The sequence below is a fragment of the Hippopotamus amphibius genome, chromosome 8 (genome assembly GCF_030028045.1).
Source record: "Hippopotamus amphibius kiboko isolate mHipAmp2 chromosome 8, mHipAmp2.hap2, whole genome shotgun sequence".
In the NCBI taxonomy this organism is placed as follows: domain Eukaryota; kingdom Metazoa; phylum Chordata; class Mammalia; order Artiodactyla; family Hippopotamidae; genus Hippopotamus; species Hippopotamus amphibius.
The window spans coordinates 21,522,366-21,536,225 of record NC_080193.1 but is presented as its reverse complement, the minus strand read 5'-3'; the positions used below and the strand labels follow the sequence as shown (position 1 = coordinate 21,536,225).

General features: G+C 56.4%; 1 protein-coding gene across 23 annotated transcripts in view; it reads left to right on the top strand.

The window, feature by feature from the left end:
- The window catches only part of NCOR2 (nuclear receptor corepressor 2), a 225,897-nt gene that overhangs the window by 61,698 nt on the left and 150,339 nt on the right, over positions 1-13,860 (top strand). For all 23 annotated transcript variants that reach the window (XM_057746317.1, XM_057746319.1, XM_057746323.1 and 20 more), the window contains one exon: positions 11,506-11,723. In XM_057746317.1, coding sequence (XP_057602300.1) covers positions 11,619-11,723 — 105 coding nt within the window. In that variant the 5' untranslated portion in view covers positions 11,506-11,618. The remainder of the gene's footprint in view (positions 1-11,505; positions 11,724-13,860) is intronic.

The following is a 13,860-nucleotide window of genomic DNA, read 5'->3' as shown; positions in this document are numbered from 1 at the left end:
CTGACCCTTTATGGGCCTTGGTTTCCCATCTGTAACAAGAGGGTGTTGCGTGAGATGTCGTGTAGACAAGGTCTCGGGGCCGGGAAGGGCAGCCCCCCTCCTCTCATTTTCAGACTGCGAGGCCCCGCTCACCCTGGGAAGGACCCTCTGCTTTTTCTATCTTCAGGTGTGGGGCTCCCTGGTCTAGCCTCCTAAATAGGGACTCAGTCTACCATCATGTCGGCTCACTTCCACCAGCCTCAGTCTGCTCATCTGCAGCATGGGGTCGTCATGGTAACTAGCCCTGCCGGTAACATCCTCACCATCATGGCTGTTAACTCGCTTCCCCCTCTCCCCCCAGTATTTGGAACAGCTCAGGATAGTAACAGCCACAGCTCTCGTTTTGGGGACTTTTTTTTTTTTTAATAAATTTATTTATTTATTGCCTGCATTTGGTCTTCGTTGCTGCATACGGGCTTTCTCTAGTTGCGGCGAGTGGGGGCTCCTCTTCGTTGTGGTGCATAGGCTTCTCACTGCGGTGGCTTCTCTTGTTGCAGAGCGTGGGCTCTAGGCATGTGGGCTTCAGTAGTTGCGGCACATGGGCTCAGTAGTTGTGGCTCACAGGCTGTAGCGCGCAGGCTCAATAGTTGTGGCGCACAGGCTTCGTTGCTCCGCGGCATGTGGGATCTTCCTGGAGCAGGGATCAAACCTGTGTTCCCTGTTTTGGCAGGTGGATTCTTAACCACTGCGCCACCTAGGAAGTCCCTTGGGGACTCTTTTATGGGTGTTCTAAGCTTTCCATAGACCTTTTCCCCAGCAAGATAGTTTTACAGATGGGACAATAAAGTTCAGAGAGGTTGGTACTCTGCCCAAGGTCACAGAGCTGCATAGTAGCCTAGTTGGGATTTGAACCCATTTGGCCACTTTCTACACGTGGCAGCACGTGGGCAGGGGGTGGCTTGGTGGAGGGGGTGCTTCTCTAGGATTAGGATTAGGGGAGCCTGCTGGAGGGCATCACCTTTTCTTAGTGACTGAGGGGCTGTGACTCAGCCCACAGCCTCCAGGGCTCCTACTGTGCACGTGATCCCAGGCTGCTCAAACTGCCAGCCAGGAGCTCAGTCTGGGGGCGGGGAGACAGCAGGTAAACAGAAGGTGGTGGTGCATGGCGGGAAGAGAGAGGCTCGTGGGAACCCAGGTTGGCGCGTTGGGGGAGGGTTCCTGGGAAGTGATGGTGGAGGTGAGAGCTTCAGCCAGCCAGCCAGCCAGGGAGAAGGGGAACTGAGCCCTTGGCTATCAAGTCCCGGGAACTGAGCCCTCGGCCATCAAGTCCCATTGGCCAGGCTGGGGACAGAAACGAAGGCGGCTGACCGGGAGGGGGTGTGGCAACCAGGAGAGGGCGTGTCCATCCCACGTGGGCAGCCCCTGCCACCTCTAGCCGGTCGTGCCCCTAAATGATTTTGTTGCAGAAAAATATACCTGAGGTTTATCATTTGAACCATATTAAAGTGTAGAATTTGTGGGCATTTAGCAGATGGAGTGGTGTGTCACCATCACCACTGTCTCATCCTAAAACATGTTCATCACCCCAAGGGAAACCTAACACCCATTAACAGTCACTTCCCATCCTCCCCTCCCCCAGCCCCTGGCAGCCACCAGCCTGCATCTGACTCGATGGATTTGTCCCTTCAGGGCATTTCACATCAATGGCATCATTTGGTATGTGGCTTCTTTCACTTGGCATAATGTTTTCATGGTATATATGCCCCCCTTTTTTAAAAATAAATTTATTTATTTATTTATTTATTTATTTATCTATTTATTTATTTATTGGCTGTGTTGGGTATTCGTTGCTGTGCATGGGCTTTTCTCTAGTTACACGAGCCGGGGCTACTCTTCATTGTGCTGCACGGGCTTCTCTGTGCGGTGGCTTCTCTTGTTGCGGAGCACGGGGTCTGGGTGCGTGGGCTTCAGTAGTTGCAGCACGTGGGTTCAGTAGTTGTGGCTCACGGGCTTAGTTGCTCCGCGGCATGTGGGATCTTCGCAGGCCAGGGATCAAACCTGTGTCCCCTGCGTTGGCAGGCAGATTCTCAATCACTGCGCCACCAGGGAAGTCCCTATATGCCCCTTTTTATGAGTAAATAATATTCCAACGAGTAGATGCACCACATTCTATTTATCTGCTCATCGGCTGATGGATATTTGGGTTGTTTCTACTTTTTGGCTGCTGTGAGCAGTGCGGCTATGAACATTCATGTTCGTTTTGTCTCATCACCTGTTTTCATTTCTTGGGCTGTATGCCTGGGAGTGGAATTGCTGGGTCATATGGTAGCTCTGTGTTTAACTTAGTGAGATGCCGCCAGACTGTTTTCCACAGAGACTGCACCATTTTACGTCCCCACCGGCAATATGTGAGAATCCCTAGTTTTCAGAGAAGCCAGAAATTGGAGTGTTTCTGTGAAATCCCACTTTATAATGCCTCGTGCTGAGCTGGTCTCTGGGGCCTGGCTGAGCCGGATGGGGAGGGGGAGGCAGGTCCCTGGAAAGCTGCCTGGTAGGAGCAGATCTGGGGTCTGTGCGGCATTCTGGGCCCACGGGAAGCTGTTTTTCTGGCTGTTGCTTGGCGCATGCGTGTGGCGTGATGGATCGTGGTACCCGGGGGCTGCAGATCCCCGCTGGCCACAGGGAAGGTGCTTCTGAGGCTGGAGCCTGCTGGCTTTTCTTTTCCCCTTTTCCCCAGGAGGAAGGAGCGCTGGCTGTCACTTGAGGAGGAGACGTGGTGCTTAGGGGAGGGTGAGCCTTGAGTCCCTCCGGTTGCAATTCTGGAGTTTAGGACCAGAGGCAGTTTTCTGCAGCGTTTCTGTGCCCAGCAGTCTGGGGCTTGGGGAGCATTTGTGTGGGCTTGGGGGGGGGGGTGGTTCATGGGGGTCTTGATGCTCATCTGTGTCCCCCAGGCAGGGAGCCTGCCGCGTGGGGTATCAGTGCAATCAAAACACGCTTGGCTCTGGGGCTGGTTAAAAAAGTAAGACCAGAAAACCACTGGAAAATGGAACAGTTAAATTGATATGCATTAGTTGATTAGTCCGTCCTTCCTTCCTTCTTCTCTCCTCCTTCCTTCCTTCCCTCCCTCATCCATCCAACCCTCTATCTATCCCTTATTCATCTCATTCATCACCTTATCCATCCATCCATCCATCCATCCATCCATCCATCCATCCATCCATCCTCCCTCTCCCTTCCCTTTCTCTCTCCTTTACCCATCCATCTCTCATTCATCCATCCCTCATTCATCTCAGCATCCATCCTTCATCCATCCATACAGCCATCGCCCTCCATCCGCCCATCCATCCATCCATCCATCATTTCTCCTTCCTCCTCCATCCTTCCATCTCCTGGTGAACACCTGGCTGGGAGCTTTCCCTGTTGGGACAGGCCTGTCACTGGATGTCAACTCTGATTGGCAGGCCTTTTTGTCTGACTGGTTCACTGCTGTAGCGCCAGTGTTTGGGACACAGATAAATTCCTGATTGACCAGAATGTGTGGAGACACTGTTGGCATGGATTTGTTTAGCTCCGTCCCAGCTGGGCGGTGGGGCAGGTGGCACCCCTGTGGGCAGCACCCTGAGTTGTCTCTGAGTATGGTGACCCTCAGCCACTCCGGGCCACCACCTCTTGGGCAGGGCCAAGGACAGGCTGTGGTTGGGGTCCTGGCTCCTCCTTAGGGAGCCCAGTGACCTCTTTGCCAGGTGAAGGGCAAGGGAACTGGTCTTCCTCCTGCTGGGGCTGCCCATATGGGTGGGTGGGGGCTTTTTTCTGTAGGACCCTGGGTGATGGCTTTAATAGTGTTAGGATTACAGGTGGGCTGGCCCTTTTACCCAGGCCATTTCACAGAGGCCTGCACCTGTGGCTCCTTGACAGGGGGCACAGTTGAAGTTTTCTTGAGCACAGAGATGCCAGGGGACCGCTTGGTACTGGGGACACTTCACGTCATTCCTGCCCAGAGGGGTGGCATCCTTCCCATCACACTCAGAGTGAAAGCCGCATGCGACCTCCATGCTCACCATCGGGGTCTTCCTGCTGTTCCTCTCCCACCTCAGGGCCTTTGCACTTGCTGATCCCTCTGCCTGGGACACCCTTCCAAGACATCTGCATGGTTCCCTCTCTCCTCTCCTCCACACCTTTGCTTAAAGACACCTTCCGGGAGGCTGTCCCGGACCGCCCACTTTAAAACTGCACCCCACCCGCCATCCCCTGCCTACCCACCTCATGCTTCTGTTTTTCTCCGTAGCACAAACACTGTCCACCGTCCTGTAATTTACTCCCGTCTCACCAGCTGGAATGTCAGCTCCGTGAGGGCGGGGAGTTGGGGTCTGTTATTCGCTGCCGCGCCCCTGCACCTGTCCCACAAGACGGGCCTGTAAATTGCGGTTGATGGCGGGGAGCGGCCGGGGCAGGGGGCAGGAACTCCGTCCACGGGGGCCGTGCAGCCTCCTGTGAGCCAGGCCGGGCGAGGCTCGCCCGTGCCTCTTCCCACTGTCATCAGAGGATGCAGTTCAGAGCTGGATTCCTGGGTGTCCGTTCTGCGCCGGGAGCCCTTGCTGAAGGTGGCCGTCAACGACTTGGCCAGTTCCCGATTTTTACCACATTGCCAGAAGCTAGAAACACAAGGTGTGAACAGTCAGCTTCATTCTAGCTGGTGTTTGCACAACATCTTAACCTTACACCTCAGAACTGGTTCTGTCCTCAAGTCCTGTCCCATCCCCCCTACCCGAGCCCCAGGGCTGGCTTCCAGCTCTCCACGGGGGGGCCAGGCTGCCTGGCAGGTTTTTGTTTAGTAGGTATTCATTGGGTGCCTACTTTGTGCCAGCCTCTGGGATACAGCAGTGAACAAAGCACGTATTTATTGAGCATCTATTGTATTGGGTTAAATGGTGTCCTCCCCAAATTCATGTCCACATGGAACCTGTGAATGTGACTTTATTGGGAGGGAGGGTCTCTGCAGATGTAATTAGTTAAGTCGAGGTCATACTGGAGAGGGTGGGCCTTAAATCCAATAGAATTGGAGTCCTTATAAGAAGAGGAAGCCATAATGCAGGAAAGAAGGCCATGTGAGGACTTCCCCGGTGGCGCAGTGGGTAAGACTCCGTACTCCCAACGCAGGGGTTCTGGGTTCGATCCCTGGTCAGGGAACTAGATCCCACATGCATGCCACAACTAAGGAGCCCATGTGCTGCAACTAAGGAGCCTGCAAGCCACAACTAAGGAGCCTGCCTGCTGCAAATAAGACCCAGTGCAACCTAATAAATAAATATATTAAAAAAAAAAGGCCACGTGAAAATGGGCAGAGACTGGAGCGGTGGGGCCACTAGCCAAGGAAACCTGGAGGCACCAGGAGCTGGAAGGGACAAGGAAGGAGCCTCCCCTGGAGCCTCTGGAGGGAGTATGGCCCTGCTGACCCCTTGATTTTGGACTTCCGGCCTGCAGATCAGTGAGAGGATGCATATCTGTTGTTCTCAGCCATCCAGTTTGTGGCAGTACGTTATGGCAGCTCCAGGAAAATAATGCACCTACTGTGTGCAGGCTCCATGCCCCTCGTGGGGGATTCAGCAGTCAATGAAAACAAACATTTATGGAGTAGCTACTGGATGTCAGACGCTGAGGAGACCGACGGGGTCCCTGCCCACAGGCTCCCAGAGCATCTGGGTGTCTCTGGTGGGGCTGGGGGTGTCACAGACCGTGTCCCCTCTGTGGGGCGGGTGGCCACTCGAGTGCCGTGGAGGGCCCTGATGAGTGCCTGTGTACACGTGCCGGGGGCCTCCCTCCTCCCTGGCAGCTCATTTTAAATTCGGAGGCTTCCCCACCTGCCACAAGTTCCAGCGTCGGTCCCATTCGTTCCAAGAAAATGTCAGGCACATGCGGTGCAGACAGCTCCCCTTTCATCTTCCCAGGCTCAGGTCTGAAGGCTCCCAGGCACGTTTCAGCTTCAGTTCCGGCCCCTTAACAAGCCCCCCCTCCTCTGCCTCCTCGAGCTCTCAGAGACATCCCAGCCCCAGCGGCTGTAATCCCGCTCTCCCCAGGTCCAAGCCTGGCTGCTCGGGACTCCGGAAAATCTATGCGATGTGTCTTGATGTGGCCTCCCCAGCCGTCTTGCCTGCGGTCCAAGAGGGATGGCAGGGCAGGGCAGAAACTACCCCCCAGGAAAGAGGCCTCTGCCCGGCAGGGTCCGGGGATGGGGATGCAGGTGCGGTGGGCTCTGGCCTCACCTCGCATTCCTGGTGCTCGCCTCCGCCCGACAGTTTCATTCGCTGAGCTCCTGCTGTGTGCCCGGCGCTGAATCACAGACCGTGAGCTTTCTCCGTGGATGTGGGACGTGGCGGTGGCAGGGTTGTGGGGTGCTGCTGGATCAGACCCACAGCCTATGGGGCTCTCCCAGGGCAGCTGCGTGGCCCTGGCCATGTGCTTTCTCCAGGACAAGTGTGGTGGGGGGCCCTGCCATGTGCACGGGAGCCCCCAGAACGGGCTGGGCCTGCAGTTTGCAGCCCTCCTCCGACCGGATCTGCGGGGTGCAGGCCAGGTGCCCCGGGCCCGTAGTTTGTGGTGTGGAGGTGGGAGGCCCGGTGGGCTTGTGATGTCCCCGTCCCATGGGAGCGTCCCACACCACCTGTCGAAGCAAGTCCTTAACCTCGCCAGAGCGCGGTCTCTTCCCTGTGGAGCCCTGACCTGGCTGAGTTGGCTTCATGGAGCACCTGCTGTTTACCAGGCATCACTTCACAGGCGTGCTGTCCTCTTGGGTCCGTAAAGCAGGAACACACATGGTCCCTGTCTGCAGTTGAGGAAGCTGAGGACAGAGCCCCAAGGCATCTTGCCCGAGGAGGGGAACGTTGGGCCCCAATCCCTGGGGGGCCACTTGGCCTCCCTCACCCCTGGAGCAAGATGTGTCTGAGGCCAGCAGGATCCTTCCCGACTTCAACGCCATCTGCTGCTGCTTCTCTGTCCCTGCTTTCCTGATCCCACCAACGTCATCTCGTTCAGGGGTGTTGGCAAGAGCCCCCCAGGCCTCCTGGTTCCATGCTTGCTCTTCACGGCGCCTGCTTGTCAAACACCCCGACCCCTTCCTCTCTCCCTCAGCCACCTTCCATGGCTCCCCATTGCTCTTTGAACAGAGTCCATCCTTTCTTTGGCCCGTGGGCCTCGGATGACTCTTGATGAAATTCTCAAGCAGGAGGTGCCTGGTCTCATCTCTGGGTTCTTACTCAGTTCGTGGCCTCTAGGAGCCCCCTCCACTCCCCCCTCCCCCAACTGTGTCTTTTTCACGCTCCAGAAAGTTCTCCCCGACACCCCCTCACCTGCCCCCAGCCTGCTCTCAGAGGTCACTGTTTGCCGCTTTTCTGCCCCCTGCTCTGCCCTTCTGGGACACCGAGACCCTCTGTGGCCTGGACCCTGCCTCATTCGCTAGCTTGGGGCTCGGCCCACAGTGCAGACCCCAACGTGTCTGGAGGTCAGTGGATGCCCACCCCCTCTCCTGACCCCAAAGCTCCAGACCCTGCCGGAATATTGGGGCCGCTGCATCACTTTCCTCTCTAACCTGGATCCATTTCTCGGAACTCTTTTCAGCCAAGACCAGATCCAGGAGACCCCTACGTTGCCCTGTGGGGCTCTCTCATCCTCTCCTACCTCTGTCTTTGGCACAGTAATGTCATGTTTTTTCTTGGTGTGAACCTCCAACCATCGTTGATGAAGGCAAAGCTTACTCCCCCCTGCTCCCTGCCGTTCACAGTGTTACGCAAACACCACCTTTATCTAGTTTTGAAACATTTCCATCATTGCATGGTAACCCCCACACCCCATCAGTCACTCCTCACCCCTCTATCCCAGCGCCCGCCCTTGGCAACCACCGATCTGCTTTCTGTCTATGGATTTCTCATTCTGGGCATCTCCTGTAAGTGGAATCATACGGTTTTGTCCTTTTGTGTCTGGCTTCCCTCACTCAGCATCACATTTGCAAGGTTCGTCCACATTGTGACATGTGTCCATGCTTTGTTCCTTTTTATAGCTGAATCATATTCCGTCGTAGGGATACAGCATGTTCTGTTTGTTTTTTATCAATTTATTTATTTATTGGCTGCGTTGGGTCTTCGGTGCTGCGCGCAGGCTTTGTCTAGTTGTGGTGAGCAGGGGCTACTCTTTGTTGCTGTACGCAAGGCTTCTCACTGCGGTGGCTTCTCTTGTTGCAGAGCATGGGCTCTAGGCGCGTGGGCTTCAATAGTTGTGGCACACAGGCTTAGTTGCTCCACGGCATGTGGGATCTTCCTGGACCAGGGCTTGAACCCGTGTCTCCTGCATTGGCAGGTGGATTCTTAACCGCTGTGCCACCTGGGAAGTCCCATGTTCTGTCTATTTATCCACTCATTCATTGATGGGCACTCGGGTCGTTTCCCCCTTTGCCTGTAGTGAATAATGCCGCTGTGGATACATGTGTGTACATGGATTTGTTTGAGTCTGTTTTCCATTCTTTGGGGTATGTGCCTGGGAGTGGAATTGCTGGGTCATATGGTAATTTTATGTTTAACATTTTGAGGAACTGCCAGCCATTTTCCTAAAAAAACATATTTTTTTCGAGTTGGCAAAAAATGTGGCTGAGGTTGGGAGGGATGGAAATTGAACTTATTAAAATAAGCTCATGGTGAATGCAGGAGGTGTGAGATCCCCAGAGTCCCCTGGCTTTGGGAACAACCTGCACGTGAGGATGCTGGGCCAGGGAGCCAGTGGAGTGACCCTTTGACAGGTGGGTGGTGGGGGTGTCAGCCGCTAGGCTTGGTGCTGGATGCTCTGTGAGTGTTGAGGGAGTGGGAAGCCAGCCAGACTAGGCCTGGGTACGAGGAGGGTGGGTATGTGGCCGAGGATTCTCCAGGGCTGCTTTAAAAAGATGTCACTTTCCTGGCTTCTGGAGCCTGTGTGCAGTGCCCGCCGTGAGCAACTGTCCAGGCCTGTGATTCCCAGATGGCATTTCATTAGGCCAAGGAGGTTAGAAATCTATTGATAAATTAGACTTATCACTGCCTCATGCAACACAAAGTCGCATAGCAATTTGGAAGTTGTGCGTGGTGCTCTTGGAGGACAGGCAGGCAGAGTGAGCTTCTCTTTGCCCAGGGGCTGGCCTCATCCTCTTGCTGGTCTCTCTGAGAGGAGAACAGAATTGGCTTTGCTGCATCAGACCACCAGGGTCTGCTTGGCTTTGCGACGAGCTGGGGCAAAGGAACTTCTGGAACAGGGTCCAGCGCTGGTGGCCACAACTGATCTCTCTCCTAAGGCCAGTCTCTTGTCTCTGGGCTGCAGGACAGATGCCACGTTGCTCTTGGTGGGGACTTGCAGAGGCAGCTCTGCCTCCTTTCCACGTCAGAGCATCACTGTGACCGAGCTGCAGCTGCTGCAGTGACAGTACTAGTGACTGTCACAGTAGTGGCTCCTGTTTGCTGAGTGGGACTTGTTCCCACGTTCATAAGAATCACACAGTGCATCCTACCTTGGTGGCTGGGAAAAGTCCACGTGGGCTTTTCTCCTGAGGTGGTTGTAGGTGTGGCAGTTTGGGCTCTGGAATTCTTTGGCTTTGCAGTACTGGAAGGATTGACAGCACCTGGTGGAAAGGTTGCCTCCTCTGTGACTCCTTCCTTCTCTGGGTGAGTCAGAACTCTTTATGGCAAGTGACAGAAACCCGGATTGGGCTGGTGAAAGCAAAACGCACAGAAGGAGTGCCTTGGCTTCTCTAAATGGAGAAGCAGGCTTTGATCTGCCTTCAGGCACAGCTGGCATCAGGACCCAGCTGTGCTCTCTCCACCCTTCAGCCCTGCCTTCTTGCGGGGTTGGCATCCATCTCAGGCAGGTCCCTGGCATGGGCCCCCCCACCCCCCACCACACCCCCAAGAGCTCCAGGCTTTCATCCTCCTGCGTTAGAGCCCCAGTGGAGAGTGCCTGTTTTTCATCCATTCCCAAAGTCTCAAGACTGACTCTCATTGGCTCAGATTGGGTCACATGCCCACCCCTGAACCAGTCACTGGCCCAGGGAAGCAGGAATCTGACTGGCCAGGCCTAGATCACCTGATCACTCCTGGAGTCTGCGGAGAGAGGATGGTTCCTGAAAGGAAAGTCAGGTCTACTGCAGCAGGAGATAGGGGTGGGGAGTGGGATGCAGTCAGGGCCCCCCGTTGCGGGGAGGGAGGTCTTACTCTTCCTCTGACCGCCACGATCTCAGTCTTCCCAGCATCCTGCCACATCAGACCTCCGATGGACAGATCACCAGTGGAGTGTTTAGGGCGTCCACGCCCTTGGAGAAGGACAGTTGCTAGTGGGAGGCCAGGGTGATGGGGACATTGTGATGAAGGTACAGGGAGCTGGGGGCACACTTGAGATGCAGCCGCAGCCTTATCCATCACCGGGGGACACCCAGGGGCTGGGCCCCGGTGCCTTCTTGAGTTCTTCTCCATTTCTGGGTTGGGGGGGTGTGAGTGGGGCTTTGCACATGGCTGGGGCCCGGTGGACACCCCTTTTCTGAGTGGTGGAGCGTGGAGGAGGCCCAGGACCTCCCAGGCTTTCAGTCCGGGCCTGGGCGGAGGAGGCAGGTATCACCCCGGGCAGGTGGCAGTGTTTGATGGAGAAGGGGAGGGTGAGAGCCCCCGGAGATTTCAGGGCAAAGGCCCCTTCTGAGCAGGGGCTCTCTTGCTGTCTTGAGTCCTTTCTTCTTCCTGGGCCTCAGTTTCCCCATCTGTAAAGCCAGTGGACTGTTTCTTGAGATTCCTTCCGTCATGGACACACGAGGGCTTTCTCCCCCGTGGACAACATCCTTTGCCTGCCCCCCAGGAGGCACATGGGACCCAGCCGGCTCTCAGCCGTGTCCTCAGCTGTTTCCCCGGTGTGGCCCTGGGACTCCCAGTCCCCCCGCTCTCAGCTCATGTCCAGGCCAACCTCACATCTGTCCTGCTTCCCCATCACTCACTTGCCTCAGAGGGTCACCGGGAGGCCCCGGCAGGCCCGGCCTTGCCCTGGGTCGCACGGTAACCTGTGTTCTGCCCAAGCTGACCCTGTGCACCATCAGCCCCAGGGACGGTCGTGTGGACCTTTCCCCTCCTGGGACAGGCCCAGCAGCTGCCCGCCTGAGCTGCCAGGTGCTTTCGGGGAACTTTGCCCTGGTGACTCAAACTGGCAGAGGATTTGGGGTGGGGATGAGTGGGCTGAGGGTGCTTGGGAGACATCGGGGTGGCGGGGGCAGTGTCCGCAGAGCTGGGGTTCCCGTGCCTGCGGAGTGAGAGCCTTGCAGTGGGGGAGGACACAGCTCTTCCCGATGGGCTTGTGCAGAAGCTGCCTGCCCGGCCTGCGGCTGGGAGGGGCCTCAGACACCACCTGGTGTCCCCACTGCTGCCAGCGGCGGGCGGAGGGTCCCGGAGGACCCCTGTCTGCTCTCTGTTCCTCACAGGGGCACAGGAAGGACTCGGGGCCCTGTGACTGATCCTGCGTTCTTTCCTGCTCTCCTCACAGGTGCCTGGGACAGGGTGGCCCGCGAGCAGATGACGAAGACTGGCTTTTAATCCTCGGAGACCATTGAGAGGGAGCTTATCGGGGCCCCAGAGCATCCCCGGACGTCCACCACCATGTCAGGATCCACGCAGCCCGTGGCGCAGACATGGAGGGCCACCGAGCCGCGCTACCCGCCCCACGGCATTTCCTACCCTGTGCAGGTCGCCCGGCCACACACGGTGAGCGGCACGCGTGTGCGTCTGGGGTCATCTTTGGGGCCTTCTCTTGTCACCGGGTTCCCGCTCCTTGGAGTCGGGGCTGGTGTGGCTCCGACAGCGTCCAGCCAGGGCTCACTCTCTCCCGCGGGAGGTGAGGTGCCCTGGCAGAGACCACTGGCATCAGCGGCCTTGCCAGTCCCTACGACATCTGGTAAAATCTCTTAGCTCCCATTTTAAAGCTGGGAAGATGGAGCCCAGGGCCAGGCTGAGCCGGCTGTGGGATTTGCGTGCAGACGTGGAGCTCCTGCTGTATACACTGTGAGCCCAGCCTCAGCCGGGCTCCCCTGCTTTAGGATTGGGGTGGCTTCCTGGGGGCCATGGCTCACAGACCCTCCCCTCCCCAGTCCTCAGGGCCTGGAGCCTTTTCACTGCAGTGATGCTCTGGGCTTGCAAAGAAGTCCAGTGCGTGTCCTTCTCTGAATCCCCAATATGGGGGTCCCAGGGGTTGATTCTGCTCATGGGGGAGTTGCCCCATCGTTGAGGGGGGGTGGTCTGCTGGGGAGGGAGCGGGTATGCCCTTGGTCAGCCCCTTTTTTCTTTTTTTTAAAATTTTTTGGCCATGCCACGTGGCATGTGGGATCTTAGTTCCTGGACCATGGATCGAACCTGCGCCCCCTGCAGTGGAAGCGCGGAGTCTTAACCAGTGGACCTCCAGGGAAGTCCCTTTGGTCAGCTCTTTTGAACTGCACCCCAATCTCTCCACCTCCTAGTGGGGGCCCCCTTTCCTGACTTCATTTCTAGCTGCATGTGGCCCCGAGGATGGGCTTTGGTTCTGTTCTGTTGGCATTTATTGGGCACCTACTGTATACCATATCCTCAGGCGCTTGCCAGAGGGCTCTCAGGGTCCTGGGCCTCCCCTGTTTGACCCCCTGGCTGCTTGGCGAGGAGGCGTGAGGGTTTGCAGCAGCAGCTGGCGTCCAAGCTGGCTGTGCTGGCCCCTGTGTGTACACGCCTGTGTCTGTCCAGCTCGGTGGGTGTGGTCCCTCCTCCTGAGACACGGAGAGGAAGTGGCGTGGGAGGGATTTTCCATTCTCCGTGAGCGAGATGGTTTTTGCGTATGAGGCCACTGGCCCAGCCTGGGGGTGTCCCAAACACAGTGGCCTCTTGAGGGTTTGGGCCCCCAAGATGGGAGCCCAAACTGTGATAAACAGGCACATTCTGGATGGAGTCGTCGAATTCTCACAAACAGCCCAATGAAAGAGCACCTCACATTATCATCCCATTTTGCAGATGAGGAGACCGAGGCTGGGAGGGTGAATAATAGGCCTCAGGTTAAATCACCGTGAGAAGGCAGTTGGCTTCCGCTTCAGGACTCTGAGCCCCCGTGAAACAGATGCCTGTATTTATTGGTCACCTATTGTGTGCCCGGGGCCGAAGACTATGCTCCTGGGGGTCATTTACATTATGCAGGATCATCACCTTTATCATGATCACGATACCAAAGATAAGCGTTCTCATCTACCGAGTGCTTACTACAGGGCAAGCGTTTTGTTTACGCCCGTTACATATACAGTTGCACTAGCTCTTCTAAGCACTGAAGCGAGGGCCCTCTTACGCTCTGCAGTCTGTAGACGGGGGACATTTTGCAGGTGAGGAAACAGGACAAGTTGCTTAATGATTCTGAGCCTCAGTTTTTCATCCATAAAATGGGGTAATGAGAGCATCTGTCTCCCACATTCTCCTGGAGATTAAACGTGATGATCTGTGGAAGGTCCTCACGGCAGCACCTGGCAGACACTCAGCAAGATGTGTCCAATTGCAATATTGTCACCGTCACTGCAGCTGCTTGGAGAGGCCGACTCCCCTGGGGGCTGCTTGGCGGATACCTCTGGTTTTTCTTCTCTCTTGCCCCTCCTGCCGTGTTCCTACCCCTCTCCCACCCTTTCCCCATGGGCCTAGCCTTGGTTAGTCCTCGAGTCCCCATGGCCCCTGCCATCCTGCCATCCCCCCTGTCCTTTGCGGGGCCCTCTCCCAGTCATTTGGGGTCACCACGTGGTCCCAGACACTTCTCACATTTTTCCTGCTGGGCTGTTGGTGATGCAGGATGTGGCCGGGCAGGACCCAGTGGTGACTTCCTCCAGGCAGGAGGCTGAGGCCG